The sequence below is a fragment of the Streptopelia decaocto genome (genome assembly GCF_964273445.1).
Source record: "Streptopelia decaocto genome assembly, chromosome: 12".
NCBI classification, from domain to species: Eukaryota; Metazoa; Chordata; class Aves; order Columbiformes; family Columbidae; genus Streptopelia; species Streptopelia decaocto.
In genome coordinates, this window is record NC_138667.1 from 2,684,476 (window position 1) to 2,699,057 (window position 14,582).

Sequence of the window (14,582 nt, forward strand, 5' to 3'; positions counted from 1 at the left end):
CTGAAATACCCACTCACTACTGCCGTAGCTAGAGACCTTTTTGCTTGTGTCTCCCTGCGGACAGAAGCTGTGAGGCTGCTCCACACACTCGTAGGGGGGCTAAATGCAGATTTTTTTTGTTTACCTCTCTCTGGGCACCCCCTCAGTCAGTGTGAACCCCAGCTGGTAGCAGTCGCGTTCACAATTAGTGTACACAGGCGTTTGCTTGCTGAACAGACACGAGGAGCCCAACTCCCGTGAACAGGGAGTGCAGGTTGTGAATCAGGAGCAGCGCGGGTGCCAATACACGGCGGCCAGCGGTGGAGATGGTTTGGGTAGCACATATTTCTCCCACAACGTACTCAGGGGATTCATCTGATGTTGTAGGTGGGACTAATGAGCAGAGATCTTATTTTGTTGTTAGTTGTCATGCTTTTAAAGAATAAAAATCGCTTGGTCAGAAACCGCTGATGATAGCGATCCACTCTCACTCCCATGTATCAATACACAGACTCTGGCTGATATGAATCTCTTGCCTTGGGCCCCTTTTCCTTCCTTCCTCCTCCCGAGGGAGGCTGTAGGCTGAGTAACGCGATTTCACACAATTACACGCAGTGAGTGCGCTGAACATCGATCAGGCTGATCCCGCCAGGCCCGCGATGAGGCGCCTAATGCAGCTTTTCTGCTCCATTGACCGCTGCCCTCCTTTGATCGCAGAGCTGTGCTCGATTCATCCATTCTTGTAGACGGGTCAGCAGCCTTGTATGTCATCGCTGACGTGAGTGATGTCACATCCCTCGGTGACAGCAGGCGTCAAATAGAAATGAGTCAGTAGCAGTGAATCAATGGTCATGAAGCAAAGCGCTTGATGAGCTAAAGAAACTCCTCGCTGTGGGGATGGTCAGAGACCACAACAGGTTGCCCAGGGTGGTGTGGAGTCTCCATCCTTGGAGACACTCAGAACAACTGGCCCTGGGCAACCTGGTTTAGCTGCCCCTGCCCTGCGCAGGGGAGCCGGACGGGAGGGTCTGCGGAGCTCCCTGCCAGCCTCAACTATTCTGTGCTCTTGTGCAGATAGCACATTACTCTAAATATTGACTTTCAGAGAGTCCTTGTCCTCCCTGTTCTCCTGACCACTGGATAACTTGTACGTTGACTCCCTTTTAGGGTTTGCTGGAACTGTGAACAAAGGGCTCGAGTAAAACTGCTCGTTTAGACGTGTGTGAGACTCGGTGTTTTGAAGGAACACTTTGAACTTGTCAGTGATCCTGCCTTTTCTTCTGTTTTGGAAACGAAGAGTTCCCACACTATAACTGGGCTCCCTTTGAGAATTTGTCTTGTTATGAATCACCTGCAAAAGTGTATGTTTTAGAAACAAAAAAAACATCAAAGTTTTAGGCTTTCTGATCTGCAGTAAACAGCTCAAGTGATAAGTCTGTTGTGGGAAGGCTTGAAGGCTGTGACTCTTACTTGAAATTATTAGCTGGCTTATTTCTCTCTATTGTTATTTGCACCTTCTCAGGCTTTGATTTTTCTTCTCTAACTGGTTCTCCTCCTTTTTGTCAGAGTGTTTTCAGACAGGCTGATAGAAGCTTTTGAACCACGCAGTCAGCCAACAAACCGTGGTGGCTTTGCATGTGAGGATCTTGTGTGCAGCTTTCCTAATGGACTCTCTGCCTGACCAAGCCTGGGACTTGTAATTTAAAAGCCAGTAACCCTGCGTGTTGTAGGAGGCCGTGAAGGAGACCAGCCCATTGCCGTGCTGGTTTGAAGCCTGGGAAGGCTGCATGATTTCATGATAAATGCTTTAGGGAAGTCAGCCTGTAGTAACATTCGGGGTTTGGGGGTAGGGGAAGTTCTGCCTCATTAAAAAAAGTCTTTAGGGTCTAGTAAATATGTGAAACAACTATGGCCGCTACTGTATTTTGGCTTTCTTTAAGTCTTCCAAGTTTTTCAGGGCAGATATAAAATAGCCCATAGTAGCTGATTATTAATTTAGACCCTTCCCTTATGATTTCTGCTGGAACTTTAGTTCAGTATCACTTCTGGTGCTGAAGGCTTTCTGGAATGGGTTTCCTGCAAGATTCCTACAGTTGGTTTTGGATTCTAAAAAGGCCTTTTTTTTCTGAAAAGTTTGAGATTCATTAGAGAAGAGGGAATAGATCAGATTACAGAAGAAAACAGATGGAAGGTACCAACTGTGCTTCTGCCCACCAGGACTGAAGTGGCAACTCTTCTAGGAAAGAGGCAGCTCCGGGACAGCAAGGGTTGGGGTATTTGGTGTGGCTGAAGATGTCCCTGCTCATTGCAGGCGGGTCGGGCTGGATGACCTTTAAAGGTCCCTTCCAACCCAGACTGTTCTATGATTCTATTTTGGTGGAAAAGAGCAGATGATCTTGAACACAAACAACTTCAGAAGCCAACTGGTGAGTTATTTAGTCTTTCTGGTACGTATGTGTCTGTAATTTCAAAAGTTGAAGTGAATGCAGCATACAAGATATTTGAAATCTGTGAAGCAACCCCTCTGGCTATCAAAAACCAGTAGGAATGAAGGAATAAAGCACAGTCTGCTGTTCTTTAGTGGAGTGAGGTTTGTATTGGAACAACACACTCACTGCTGGGGACTTCTCCGAAAAGCGTGAAGTTACCAGTTCCTTTTTTCTCAATCAAAATCTCTTCTTTTGGGCAGCGTTGTGATCCCTGTGTCACTCAGCCAGTCGTGCCGTTGTTGTCCCTCACCCACCACGGCTGCTGTGACAGCCCGGACGGACATGGGGACAACTTGGCCATGTTTGGGGTGCCCTGGCTGGCGCACAGTTGGCATCTGGCCGGAGAGGAGCAGTCTGGCTGCTCCAGAGAGGGACCGGGACCTGTGACTGGGACAGCTGCTGTAGTAATCCTGCTATTTAGCAGTCTGGATGCATAGTTTGCATGCACATGTTGTATGCACACATGGTAATGTTATCCAGATATACTCTATGCTGCTTGGGGGCTGGAGTTCTAAAAACGCATCAGGAAATATCAGAGTTATGATTCACATGGCATCTGCAACATTGTGCTTTGTAGCAGTTTGCTCCATTGAACAATAAATGCTATTAATTTTATGCCTTAATATAGACATGGGTCCATGTTCTCAGTCTGTATGATGTGTTAAACACTTTGCATTTCTCTCATTTCTTGTGGGGTGGGGAGGAAGAGTCAGGAATGTAGATAGATGGGGTATGTATTAGAAGGGATTTGTACAAAAGGTTAGCTTGTCAAAGCTGGTGTAGAAAAAAACACTTGAGAGCATTTCCCATCCTTTTGAGATCACCGATTAGCCAACAGCAATGTGTTCCAGCAACCTTTGATATATTGATCACGTTATATTCGAGTTTTAAGAAGCCTGACTTAGATGGTCCTTCGAGCTCTGTGGGAACATCGCAGCGCTCTCGCACTTAAGCTGAGTTCTATGCATCAATTGTTTTATTCTGTCTGATCCTAGCCTTTAATCTACTTTCCCAAATATAATACAGTTGTCAGATGTGGGTGGCAGGAACTGCACATTTGCATGGAAGCAACTAAAGGCCTTCGCTATGAAATAAGTAGCTGAAACACCGTGTACATAAATTCTTATGCTGGGAACATGGTATATGCCTGCAGGTCCATGCTAAGGAGAGGAGCTCACATTCTGCGTCTGAAAAAATGCTGGCTCGAGACACAGTTTAACACATAAGTCTCACGCCAAAGAGCTGCCAGCCCTGAAAATGCATGTGGATAAATGAGTTTAACACAGGAGTGGCCGTGCAGGTAGATCAGTGCAAGCGTCTGTGTGATCGGCATCGTCCTGCTCTGAGGGGGCAGCAGCAGGTGCCTTAGAGGAGCGGGAGGACGAGTTGAACACGTCACTGGGTTCCATCAGTTGGCAGCTCTGAACTTCTTGAGCCAGCAGTGCTTGCTTTGTGTTTAGTAGCCCTCAATGGGTTTCTTCTTCAGGGCACATCTGATTTCTTTTTGAAATCTTATAGGCTTTTTTTTTTCCCCAAGTATCCCCAACATCCATAGTCAGAAATCTTCAGAATTTAGTTAGGTGCTATGTAGAGGAAAACCTGTTGTTTTCAACCTCCTCTTCCCGCCCATGCCCATACTGGAGAGACAGTGAGTGCTCGTTCCCCATTCATCTCCTTCAGGCTGCTCGTTATTTTATAAACCTCTCTCATGTCCACCCTCAGTAATCTCCTTGACAGGTTAAAAACTGAGTATGTAGTTTGAAGACTGGCAAAAGTGTTGAGGAGGTTTGAAAGTCAGTCCTTGGCAGGCATTTCAGGGCTTTCTTATAGGATTTGTTAAGATACAGGTTAGTGGAATTTTACTGTACTGTATTGGGTAAGTGCTGTCACAAGCCTTCACTGCAAGAACTGGATTGGAAGACGGACTTGAGGGAGCAAATACTTTGTGTACTGGAAAAGCAGAAGGTAATTCGATGGCAGAGGAAAAAGTGTAAAAAAACTGGGAGAGCGAAAGCCCTGTGGGAGAATGTAGAGTTAGTAGTACCAGGCTCGCATAGCAGTGCTGGAGAGCAGAGCGGTCCAGCTGATGCTGTGGAAAGATGATAACGAGCAGAGGGGAATATGGGGAGCGATTAAAGGAGAAAGGGTTGTCTCTGTGTCAAACACTCCCCCCTGCGTGCTGCCGAAGGCTGGAGATCTTGTGTGCCTGCTGTTCCGTGATTAACGATAAGAAACACCGGATCAACTAGTCTTGTGCCTAGGCTGCTTTTTTGAGCTCTTCTGTAGGTGTGTATGTTCTTCCATAGGTGTGTATGTTCAGAATTTGTTGGTGTGCTTTAGGTAAGACCTTTCTCCTCCCTGGGCAGTAGAGAAGACAGTGGAAATACATAATTTTTTATAAATATTTTTTTCTGGGCTTTTCCCTGTGTTATTTGATGCAATAGCTCTAAATATAACAGTTATCAAGACAAGTTTTGATCTCTTGGATTCTGCAGAAATTTAACATTATGTTTTAGAAGCGATGGCTCAGCCCAGGCCTGAAAGCAACTGTGACCGTCTGAGCTTTCTCTTTAGAAACAAATATCCCCTCTTGCTTCCCATTTTCCCTGTGGTCTTTGGCTTCGTTTTTCCCCTCTTCTCTCTTTCTTCATCCTAGCTAATGGAGTTTTTGGCATCTCTTTTAATCCCTTGCACTTTTCCGAGGATCAGTAAATGAATCCACCCTTGAAATGACTCTGAGGAAGGGGAAGCAACGCGTTTCTCTTTCCTCAGAGCTATAAACTGACTAATCTGGAGGGTGAGGCACAAGGCGGCAGGTCACCGGGGGGCTGTCTCGGTGTTTGCCCAGCTACCCCCTCTTTCCTTCCCTCGTCTCTCTCATTCTCTACCAAGGGAGTGGGACAGGCGCAATTGTGGGATAAAATTGCTCCCCAGCCAGTTGTAGCAAGGAGTGGGAATTCAGGCCGTATAGGTCATGGGGAATAAAGCTGAGGAACAGGGTTTTTCCTGCGTGTTTCTCAGTCCTAATTAGCGGCTGTGGCAAAGTGCTGATTTCCAAAGAGCGCTCGGTCAGTGTAACTCCGCTGGGATTTGGGGGTGAGCCGATCGTGCTCCTGGCGTAGCGCGCCGTTTCCTGGTGTGCTCCTTTGTGTAGTGATTCACGGCGAACGTGGCTATTTTATTTCATACAAATACACATGCGGACCTGTCTCCTTGAGTGGGCACATCCTTGTCTGCTCCAGTCATCCCTGCTCAATGGGATGTCCAGCTGTCCTTCCTTCCACCCCTCTGGCGTGGGTCAATGACTCGGTTACTGCTATGTGAATATCACTCTACGATGTTTTGAATAGTTTCCTGATGAAGAATAAACTGTAATACGCCAGTTACTTTGGGTTCCTTCCTTTTAACTTTAGGTTGGCATTCTTAGGAAAGACGTGGGAGTTTTTGTCCAGGTACCTTGCGTTTCCTTCACTGGGAATTTTCCCCCTCTGAAGCGTCATGTCAGCAAATGGAGAAATTAGAGCAGTATCAGGCATTGACTGGATGAGTCCCTTGTCGCCATGTCCCTGCTGTACCAGCTCTATCTAGTGAGTGGTGCAGGCTGCGAGATGACTGACACAGAGCCTTAGAGCTTGAGAAAGAACCAGAATGTCTCCTAATCCACACAACACTGCATAGCTGACTGTATGCAAGGAGGTGTTGATTCTTCTTCCTTGCTGGAGGTTTTTAGTAGTAACACAATTACATCCGGAGAAAGGGCTCCAAAGAAATCATGTTGTCAAGCAGCTTTGTCACGAAGGAGGGAGAGCTGGGGGAGCAGCATTGTGTGCTGGAGGTGGAGAACGCAGAAGCCGTGGGCAATGGAAATGGTGATGGGAAGGGTGGCCCAAGAATTAAGATACCCCACAGGATGTTGGGTATTGTCACGCCATTGAAGTCATTGCTCTGATGGCCTCGTCTGGGTCTCTGTCTCCTAAGGAGTGTTAGTTCGCAATGTGGCTGGGTGGCAAATCTGTGGGGCGAATAATATGTCTGTGTGAAAACAGTTTATGTCTTTGTTAGAGATATGAAACTAACCTTTTCCTCTCCTTGCCTGTTTTTCAGTCTCTGTCTGCTGCTGTCTCTTCATCCTGTTTCTCTTCCTGTCTGAGCTCACCGGATTCATAGCCACTGAAATGTAAGTAAAAGTCATGTTTTCCTTTGTTTGGATGTATGTGCGTATGTGATTCTTTACAGCTTTACTCTGATATCATGGGAAAATGTGTTTGTGATTTCACTAGGCCAGTTAGTTGTCTAATGGTTTTGGATTCTGTTTGATTGAGTCTGAATTCTCAGTCATTCCGCTTTTTAATTCACTGAAGTATACCGGGCAAACTTGGTTCTAAAATACTTTGTTAGAGAAAACTGTTGCAGACCTTCCTGCTCCTGGATTAGCTGCACCCTGGATTTTTCTGTTGAGCACAGTGGGTGTTTTTCATGTGGCCACGGATCACATCAAAAGCTTCTGACCCTTTTCAGTTCTCTGGTGAGCAGGTGTAAGGTGCTGTGAATACTGAGAAGATCAATATCAGTCAGTTGCAGGTTCCCTCTTCCTCCTTGGTTTCTTGTCCTCATCTGAGATTGCTTTCCCTCTCCTCCTGAATAGGCACATCCCTCTGTACTTGCTTGATTCAAAGTGATTCTCCAAAACTCAAGTATTTTTCATTAGTGATATGGAATGTTTAAACGTGCTGCTGAATCCGTGTGCTGTGAGACTGTGGGGTCCCGTTGCAGATACGGTGGGATCTCTGACGAGACCTTTTCTTTTCCCCTCTCATCCCTGTGAATAAAATGGGTATTGCATTCTTCCGGTCTTCACTGCGTGGTTTTGCAGATGCTTTTTGGAAAAATGAATTGCGTAAAATAGGAAAGATTATTAGTTTAATGTTAAAATACCTTTTTTTGTTCATGTCAGAGCTGAATCTCTGATCTGTGCAGATAGCTTTACTCACATGGGAGGTTTATCTTCTTTCTTTTTGGCTGTTGAGTCTTATTTGGAAACTTAGCTGACAGGTTTTGTGCCTGAAGGCAAGTTGTCCCAGGCACCCTCTTTGGGACCTGGCTTTGGGCAAAGTGCAACTAATTTCCACTTGAAAAATTGCTCCGAGAACAAGTATTTTAGTTAATGAGCGTTTTTTCTCGTGCTCCTCTTGCATGGAGTAAACTTTTCTTAGTAACTCTTAGCACAGGTGCCTTTGTTTTGGATTCTAGGAAACGTTCTCCATGGTGCTGTGATGTGGCGGTGAGCTCACCGGGCTGGATGCGCAGTTCCTGGATAGTCAGGAAGGGTGGAACATCTGTCAGACTCACGGGATGGTCCAGATAACAACAGATGTCACCGCTGAGCAAAAACGCTCTGAGACGAGTGGGGCTCATGTGCTGTATTTAGTTGAACCATGCTTGACGTGGCTTCTGATCACCATGCGGCATTTCCATTGTTTTTGCGCAGCTCTGACTTGGGTCAAGAATATAATTTCAAGAATAATTTTAACCTTGAGTAATGTTTCACCTTAAGACAGAAGTGTAATCTAGCTCTGGCTCATTTTTTATGCCCATTGCACACTTAGTTCAGAGATGGTATCTTAGGTTTCTTACTTGCTGTTTCTTTGAATTCAGTTCTGTGCATTTGCTTGTAAAGTTCCACGGTCATCTCATCAACCACCTTCTCTCAGGAGCTGAATTTTCTTGGTTTTCATGTTTTAAAATGTAAAGCTAGACAAATTGTTTCGAGTAAAATAGTTCTTGCTCTCCTCTTTGATCTCATTCTCGCATCTGGTTTTCTTTTTACTTTCAGTTAATGCTTTACCAGAGGAATTAGTTACATTTACCTAATTTTGATCCAGTTATTTGAGTGCACATGCCTTTATATAGTGGTAGTTTCCTGATTAGAGATTTCTTTTTGAACAGCAAAACCAGATGGTTCTCAGAGGGCTCTTCATGCTTTTTTCTTAACAAGATGGTGCATTTTCTGCAGATCGAAGTGCTGTGAGTTCCCGCGTGCCCAGCTGGCCGGATTCTCATTAAAACCTCCAAGAGGTGGTAAAGTGCCTTTCCCAGCAGGAACCGCGTGGGCAGGAGGTGTTTGTAAGCAATAAAGCAGTAAAATTTTAGAGAGGATGTCATGGAAGACACCGAGACAAATGAATGCAGGAAACTGATTCGTCATGGACCGTCCAACACAGTAGCTCACAGAATGTGAAAACCTCCTGATGAGTTGTAGGTCATCAAAATCTCTGTTGCTGGGAACAGATCACCCACAGCACTTGTGAACAGGCTCCCCAGTAACAGCGGAAATACTTTGGAGTCACGTCACAAAGTGCTTCCCGGTTCAACAGCTTCTAAAGCAGCAGTAAACTGCTTTTTCCATTTCTTACTCATTGCTTTCTCTTCTGGGAAAACCAGTACCATAAAAAGGTGTTCAAAGGTGTTTCTAAGCTCTTGTGCTTCCCTTTCAAGTGTGTATCACTGGCAGCGCATTGCGAGGCTGTAGAGTCTCATCGTTCAGAATAAGGGCACAGGAGTGTGGAGCTCTATGGGGTCTGGAACAGTGTGAGAACTCTGTGACACCACTTAAACTGGTTGGTAGCAAAAAGAGGGGAGATATTAACTCACAAAGATATTTTCAGCCTAGTTTGCCTATTAACCAAATACTTTGGAAGATATGGAAGCTGCCAAACTGTTCAATTCTCATCAGCTTCTATTGCAAGCTTCAAGTTTCTTTAGTCTTAAGAGTCTCCTACAACAGATCCCTGTCCCAGTTTGAAGTTTCCTGGTGTCAGCCGCATCTGAATGATTAACTGGAGCGTGCACTTGGTGCGGTGAGCTTTCCTGCTTTGCCAGTGCCAGCCGTACCGTGAGACTGCGTCAGCCTCCCTCCTCTTGCGTAATGTTCCCCTTAAAGCAGTTATGCACTCGACAAAAGCTGGATTACGTGGGAATAGCTGCACATTTTTGCTGGCAAGGTGAAATGGAGAGCGCTTGGCCTGGTGCCTCACATCAGAGACGTACCCGTTCGCTGGTGCGGACTCACGCTGACCTCATAGCCTTTCATGCCGAGTAATTGTGCGTGGTGTGTGTGCATGGACAGGCTGCTCCAGGGCAAGTCAGCAGCAGCGGTACCCACAGGATTAACTGTCTAACCCTCACCGACAGGAGGTTTCTTTGGTATCTGCATCTAAAGTTGGAGGCTGGTGTGGTTTGTTGAACTCAATGATAAAATAAGGTCTGCTCCACACCACGCTAACCCCCAACACTCACTGGCATCTACCCACTGTCGGACTTTCTTCTACATTCATATGGCTGTAGCAACAATTCCTCGTATTACTAGAAATCTCAGTTTGGTCGCTCTTGCCCAACTTCAAAGCTGTTTTTTCCTTGACCAACCCATTGCCTTCACGTTTATAGTCTCACATGCTAAAGACTTGTCTGGGTGGCAGCAGGCCAAGAAACGACACCCTCATCTTGAGGATAACAGTCACAACACTAGAACCAAACATTACCTGTGTGGGGAAGACAGCACACATCACAGCAGTGGTGTCGTAACTCGTGTGGGCATTTCTAATGAGCGCTGAGATTACGTCTCAGCACGGGAGCTTGCTTCACTTAGGAAACAGACCTAAGACACGGCGTGTTACAGCAAATGTGCGGGAAGTTCATGCGGAACCAGCACACACTGTAAATGTACATCCTATTTTACTGCTGATCGGGGTGGAAAACTCCTGGTTTCTCATCTAGATTTGTTGTGTGAGCCCAACAGAGACACCTCTGAGCAGCCACAAAGGAAATCAAACCTTGGGTCTGAGCTGGGGCTACATCCTTTTCAGGGACAGCATATTGAAGGCTGCTGAGGGAAGAGGTTTTTCTTTCTTTGCTCAGCCACAACCCATCATTGCAATTAAGGACAGGGTGAGTTTAACTCTGGAAATCAAGAATCTTGTGTATTTTTTAATATATATTTTTTTTGTCCAGACTGAGAGTGACTGAAGGCTCAGTACAAAACACGAGCTTAGATTAACCTCCTCAATTCTGTAAAAGACAGATGAAGGAGTTCTGTGCTCCACATTTGAACCTCTGCAAAACAGACTGTGTCAAACCCAGTTGTCCCACTGACCAGATGACTCAAATGGCTGAAGAAAGGAAGCTAAAGTGTTCAATGTGTCTGGCATTTCCTGGGCAGGATCAGTAGTCGGTTGAGAGCTAGAAATTGCTTGGCGTACCTTGAGCAGCCTTCCTCGTTCATCCTGCTGCTACATTGCAAATGAAGAATGTAGAAATCGCCTCTCTCTTTTCTAATTGACTCAGATCAATGCTAGAAGTTAATAGCTGTCAAGATGATAATTCTGCAGTTTTATCGCCCTAATTAGGTCATGAATTATGTTCCATCGGATCAATAAGAGTTTTTCCAAGTATTCCATCATCAAGGAGGAAAGATGTAATTAACTAATCTCGTCTGCATTGCACTGGTGGCCAGGAGAAGGGGTAGGAGGGTATGAATGTGATACTTGGGGTGTGAATGTAGCTGCTCAACAAGAATTCATCTGTAGAAAGCAACAGACCATTCCTGGCAGTGTTTTTTATTTAATGAAGTAACTGGCACTAAACAGGCTGAAGTGACAAGTTTGCCGCTTGGAAGGCTGTACCCCCCTGCAGGACAATTAATTACTTAAGCAGAATATCTGTAATAAAAATACTGCCTTTGTGTAAAACCATAAATCATCAGCAACATCCAAATCACTTGTTCGTTTAAGGTGACCAGATTGCTCACTGGGGACACCTGCTTTAATCTTTGTGACAAATACCTTGGGCGGTCTATGACCCAGCTCCGGTGCTGGGGTCGCATTATGTGCAGCACAATGTGACTGTTCATCCAGGCTGGCGGGGACCCCCAAAGTGGGAGGAAGCAAAACGGTGGGAGCTTCTGGGGCCAAGACTGATCCTTCAGTGAAGCAGAATTGTTACTGTACCCGCCTTCGGAGCTTTTTCGCCTCTTGGCTCTCCAGGGTATGTGGAACGTGTCTTGTGGCTCTTGGCCCATGAAAATCTCTGGTAATGACCTGCAGGATCAAGCCACAGCTGCTGTGAGCAGCGGAGCGTGGTCCTGCTGGAACAGGAGATCCTTCTGCTGCAAACTGTAACCTCGGAGCAGAAGCATCTGCACCGGCTGCTGCAACTCGTGTGTTCTGATCCAGAGACTGAGCTGGAGATGCAACTCCAACCCCACCAGCTCATCCAGTCGGGGCAGATGAAATGCTGGAGCAAGTGAAACCAGCACAGGGAGCACAGCCAAGCACTCAGAGGGAATGGGAATTGTGAGCTTGCTCTTGCCATGGACTGACCTTGGACGGATGCTTTTCGGGAGAAGGATGCAAGACTTAGCTGCCTACTTCTCAGGGGTACTAAGAAGCTTAATTAATGTTTGCGTAGTAACTTGGAGATTACCTAATAAAAGGTGTTATATATTTGTGAAGTGTTGTTATGCCGTTTGTCCTAATGTACGTGTGTGGGTTAGCAGGAAGCGGAAGGTCATGTCATTTGCAATTTCTGACTCAAATCTACCTTGACGTCTTTCAAACCCTCCTTCCTGCCTCCTGGAGAACCGTGTCTCCTTCCTTTGTACGACAGTGTTTTCTGTGCTGCCCGGCGGAGCCAAGACCCAACCTGGCACAGAGACCTTCCCAATGAAGAACTGATTGAGATCGAAGGCGTAGAAGGAAGATCACAAATGGTAGAGCACAGACATAGGCACAGTTTATTACACAGTAGAGAATTTGCTGACCTGCTTGTTGTTTCTTCACAGAAATTGAAAAGAAGATGGGTTGATTGTCCTGTGTTGGGTCTTCTCTGGTCTGGCACAACTGAGAAGGTAGTGCAGGAATCTCAGCTTCAGATCATTGTGTTTTTGGAAGGTGGTTGATTAGAGCTGAAATGGCAAGCGGAGCCAAGAGAGCTCGCCCGAGAAAGTCTTTTGAGAAGCTTTGGGCTCCCTCAGGAAAGAATCATTATTTTCCCTCTTAGGCCTAGGGTCCTGAGGACCAGAGACTGCCTCCTGCAAGTTGGAGGACAAGGTAAAATGCAACTTGCTGGAGTAAGGAGCGGTATTTTCTGTATGGCTGATGACTGGGGAGGAGAGTGCCTGGTTCTTTGCTGTGAAAGGAGAACAAAGGCTAGAACTTGTAGACGCTGGGACAAGGAGGACAGAGAAGATGTGTTCAGAGAGCACACAGGCAGCGTGCGTGGCTCTGAAAAGTCAATGCAATGTCTCCTCTTGTATCCCAAGGGCCGCAGGCTCTTCAGCTGTTGAAGTGCTGAAGTGTCTAATGTTAGTGGCCAGGGCTGCTGGGTGGAAATAAGTTACTGGGGAAGTTTTGTTTCTGGGGAAACAAAACTGTTGTGTCGTAAATCTGAGTCCTAAAGCATGCAGAACAGGTCTGGCTTTCTTTGGTTAAAATCTTAAAGAAATGCTGAGCCCTCTTGCCGCTGTTTCCCGCTTTGGTTCTCTCTCGCGTGCCTTTTGCGTGATCTGCATTCTTAGCCAAAGAGTCCCTCCAACTTTTTCTGTGTAATGCTGCAATTTGTAAGCAAAGGGGGGTAAGGAACTGAGGAACCCAGCAGCACCGCTCAGGAATGTGAAGTATTTCGAAGTGGCTCTTTCTAGAAGTGAAGCAGATTCTTTCTATATGGATCACGGCTCCTGCTGTGGGGAGAAACTTTCCTTCCATTCCTTGAATCCGTAGCCAGAGTCCCCATGGAGGGAGAGGGTGCACGGCTCACCTGTCCTGTTACCCTCATTGTACTTCCACAGCTCTGCACCTCACCCCTGCTTTATTCTACCACTTTTATTCAAATAGTCTTTAACAGCAGCGAGTAAAATACCCACTCCTATGTGCTTAGGGTCTTCAGAGGAGGTACGTGCCACGTTTGGAGTCACAGTACAACCCTATACGCTGCCTCTCTGAACAGCCATCAAAGCAGCTGCAGTTACAGTGTCCTTCTGCCTGACCTTGGGTTTTATTTCCCTTGCGACCATCCCAGATTCGCTGTTAAGCCCCGTTACTGCTGGGACACTCTATGTTCCAGGAGGGACAGCTGTAAGTTAGAGCTGACTTCATTTCTTCTGTTGGAGACGCTAATGCCTTCAGGGAGAGTTGCTAGAGGTGGTTAAATAGCACTTGTTCCCAACATCCCAGGGTTGTCCGATGAAATGAAAGGAAAGGTGTGTGCAATTTGGCTTCTGGACCCTGAGGAGGGGGATAGCAAGGGAGGCGTGAGTGCCAGTTCTCTGCCAGCTCCATCAGATGTAGGTGGTGGTGGTGCTGGAGGAGGTTCTGGGAGGAGCAGCATTAACCCTGGGAGTTCGCTTTACCTGTGAGGTTTCCAGAGTGTAGTTTGGGAGTGAAATTTCCAGTTTGTTAAAAACGATGACGTTTCTTCTGAAGTTTGCCATGGCAAACGTAGCCTGTGGTGTGTTATCATTGTGCTTCTGGTTCTCCATCGTGAGAGGAACCTCAGGAACGGAGCAGGTCAGCGCAGAGGGTGCGCTTGCCCAAGGGCCAGGTTGGGAACCGTTGGTCCGGTGACCGGATCACAGGACGGGAAACCAGTTTTGTTAATCCGCAACTAATGGGCTGTGTGACGTGGACAAACTGGCCGACTTCTCTTTGCCACAGTGGTCTGGTCTGCAACCCAGTGACCTCACCGCTCGCCCTCCTACGTCAGAGCCTCCACAGGCTCCACCCGCAGCCGCTTCTCACTGAAAAGCTTGTGAGCCTTCGCTTGCAGACCGCACCTGAGCCCGCCTTGTCTGACAGGGAGAATCGTGGAATGTCCTGAGCTGGAAGGGCCCACAAGGATCATGGAGTTCAGCTCCTGTCCCTGCACAGGACACCCCACCGTTCACACCGTGTGTCTGAGCACGTTGTCCAGTCTCTTCTTGAACACTGTCAGGTTGGGGCTGTGACACCTCCCTGGGGAGCCTGTTCAGTGTCCAGCACCTCTGGGTGAAGAACCTTTTGCTCACATCCGACCTAAACCTCCCCTGGCACATCTCCTGCCATTCCCTTGGGTTCTGTTGTTGGT

At 46.7% G+C, this 14,582-nt stretch overlaps 1 protein-coding gene across 1 annotated transcript in view; it reads left to right on the plus strand.

Moving 5' to 3' along the window:
* Positions 1-14,582, plus strand: part of ERGIC1 (endoplasmic reticulum-golgi intermediate compartment 1) — a 55,935-nt gene that overhangs the window by 19,227 nt on the left and 22,126 nt on the right. Inside the window, exon 3 of the mRNA XM_082063694.1 lies at positions 6,573-6,645. Coding sequence (XP_081919820.1) covers positions 6,573-6,645 — 73 coding nt within the window. The remainder of the gene's footprint in view (positions 1-6,572; positions 6,646-14,582) is intronic.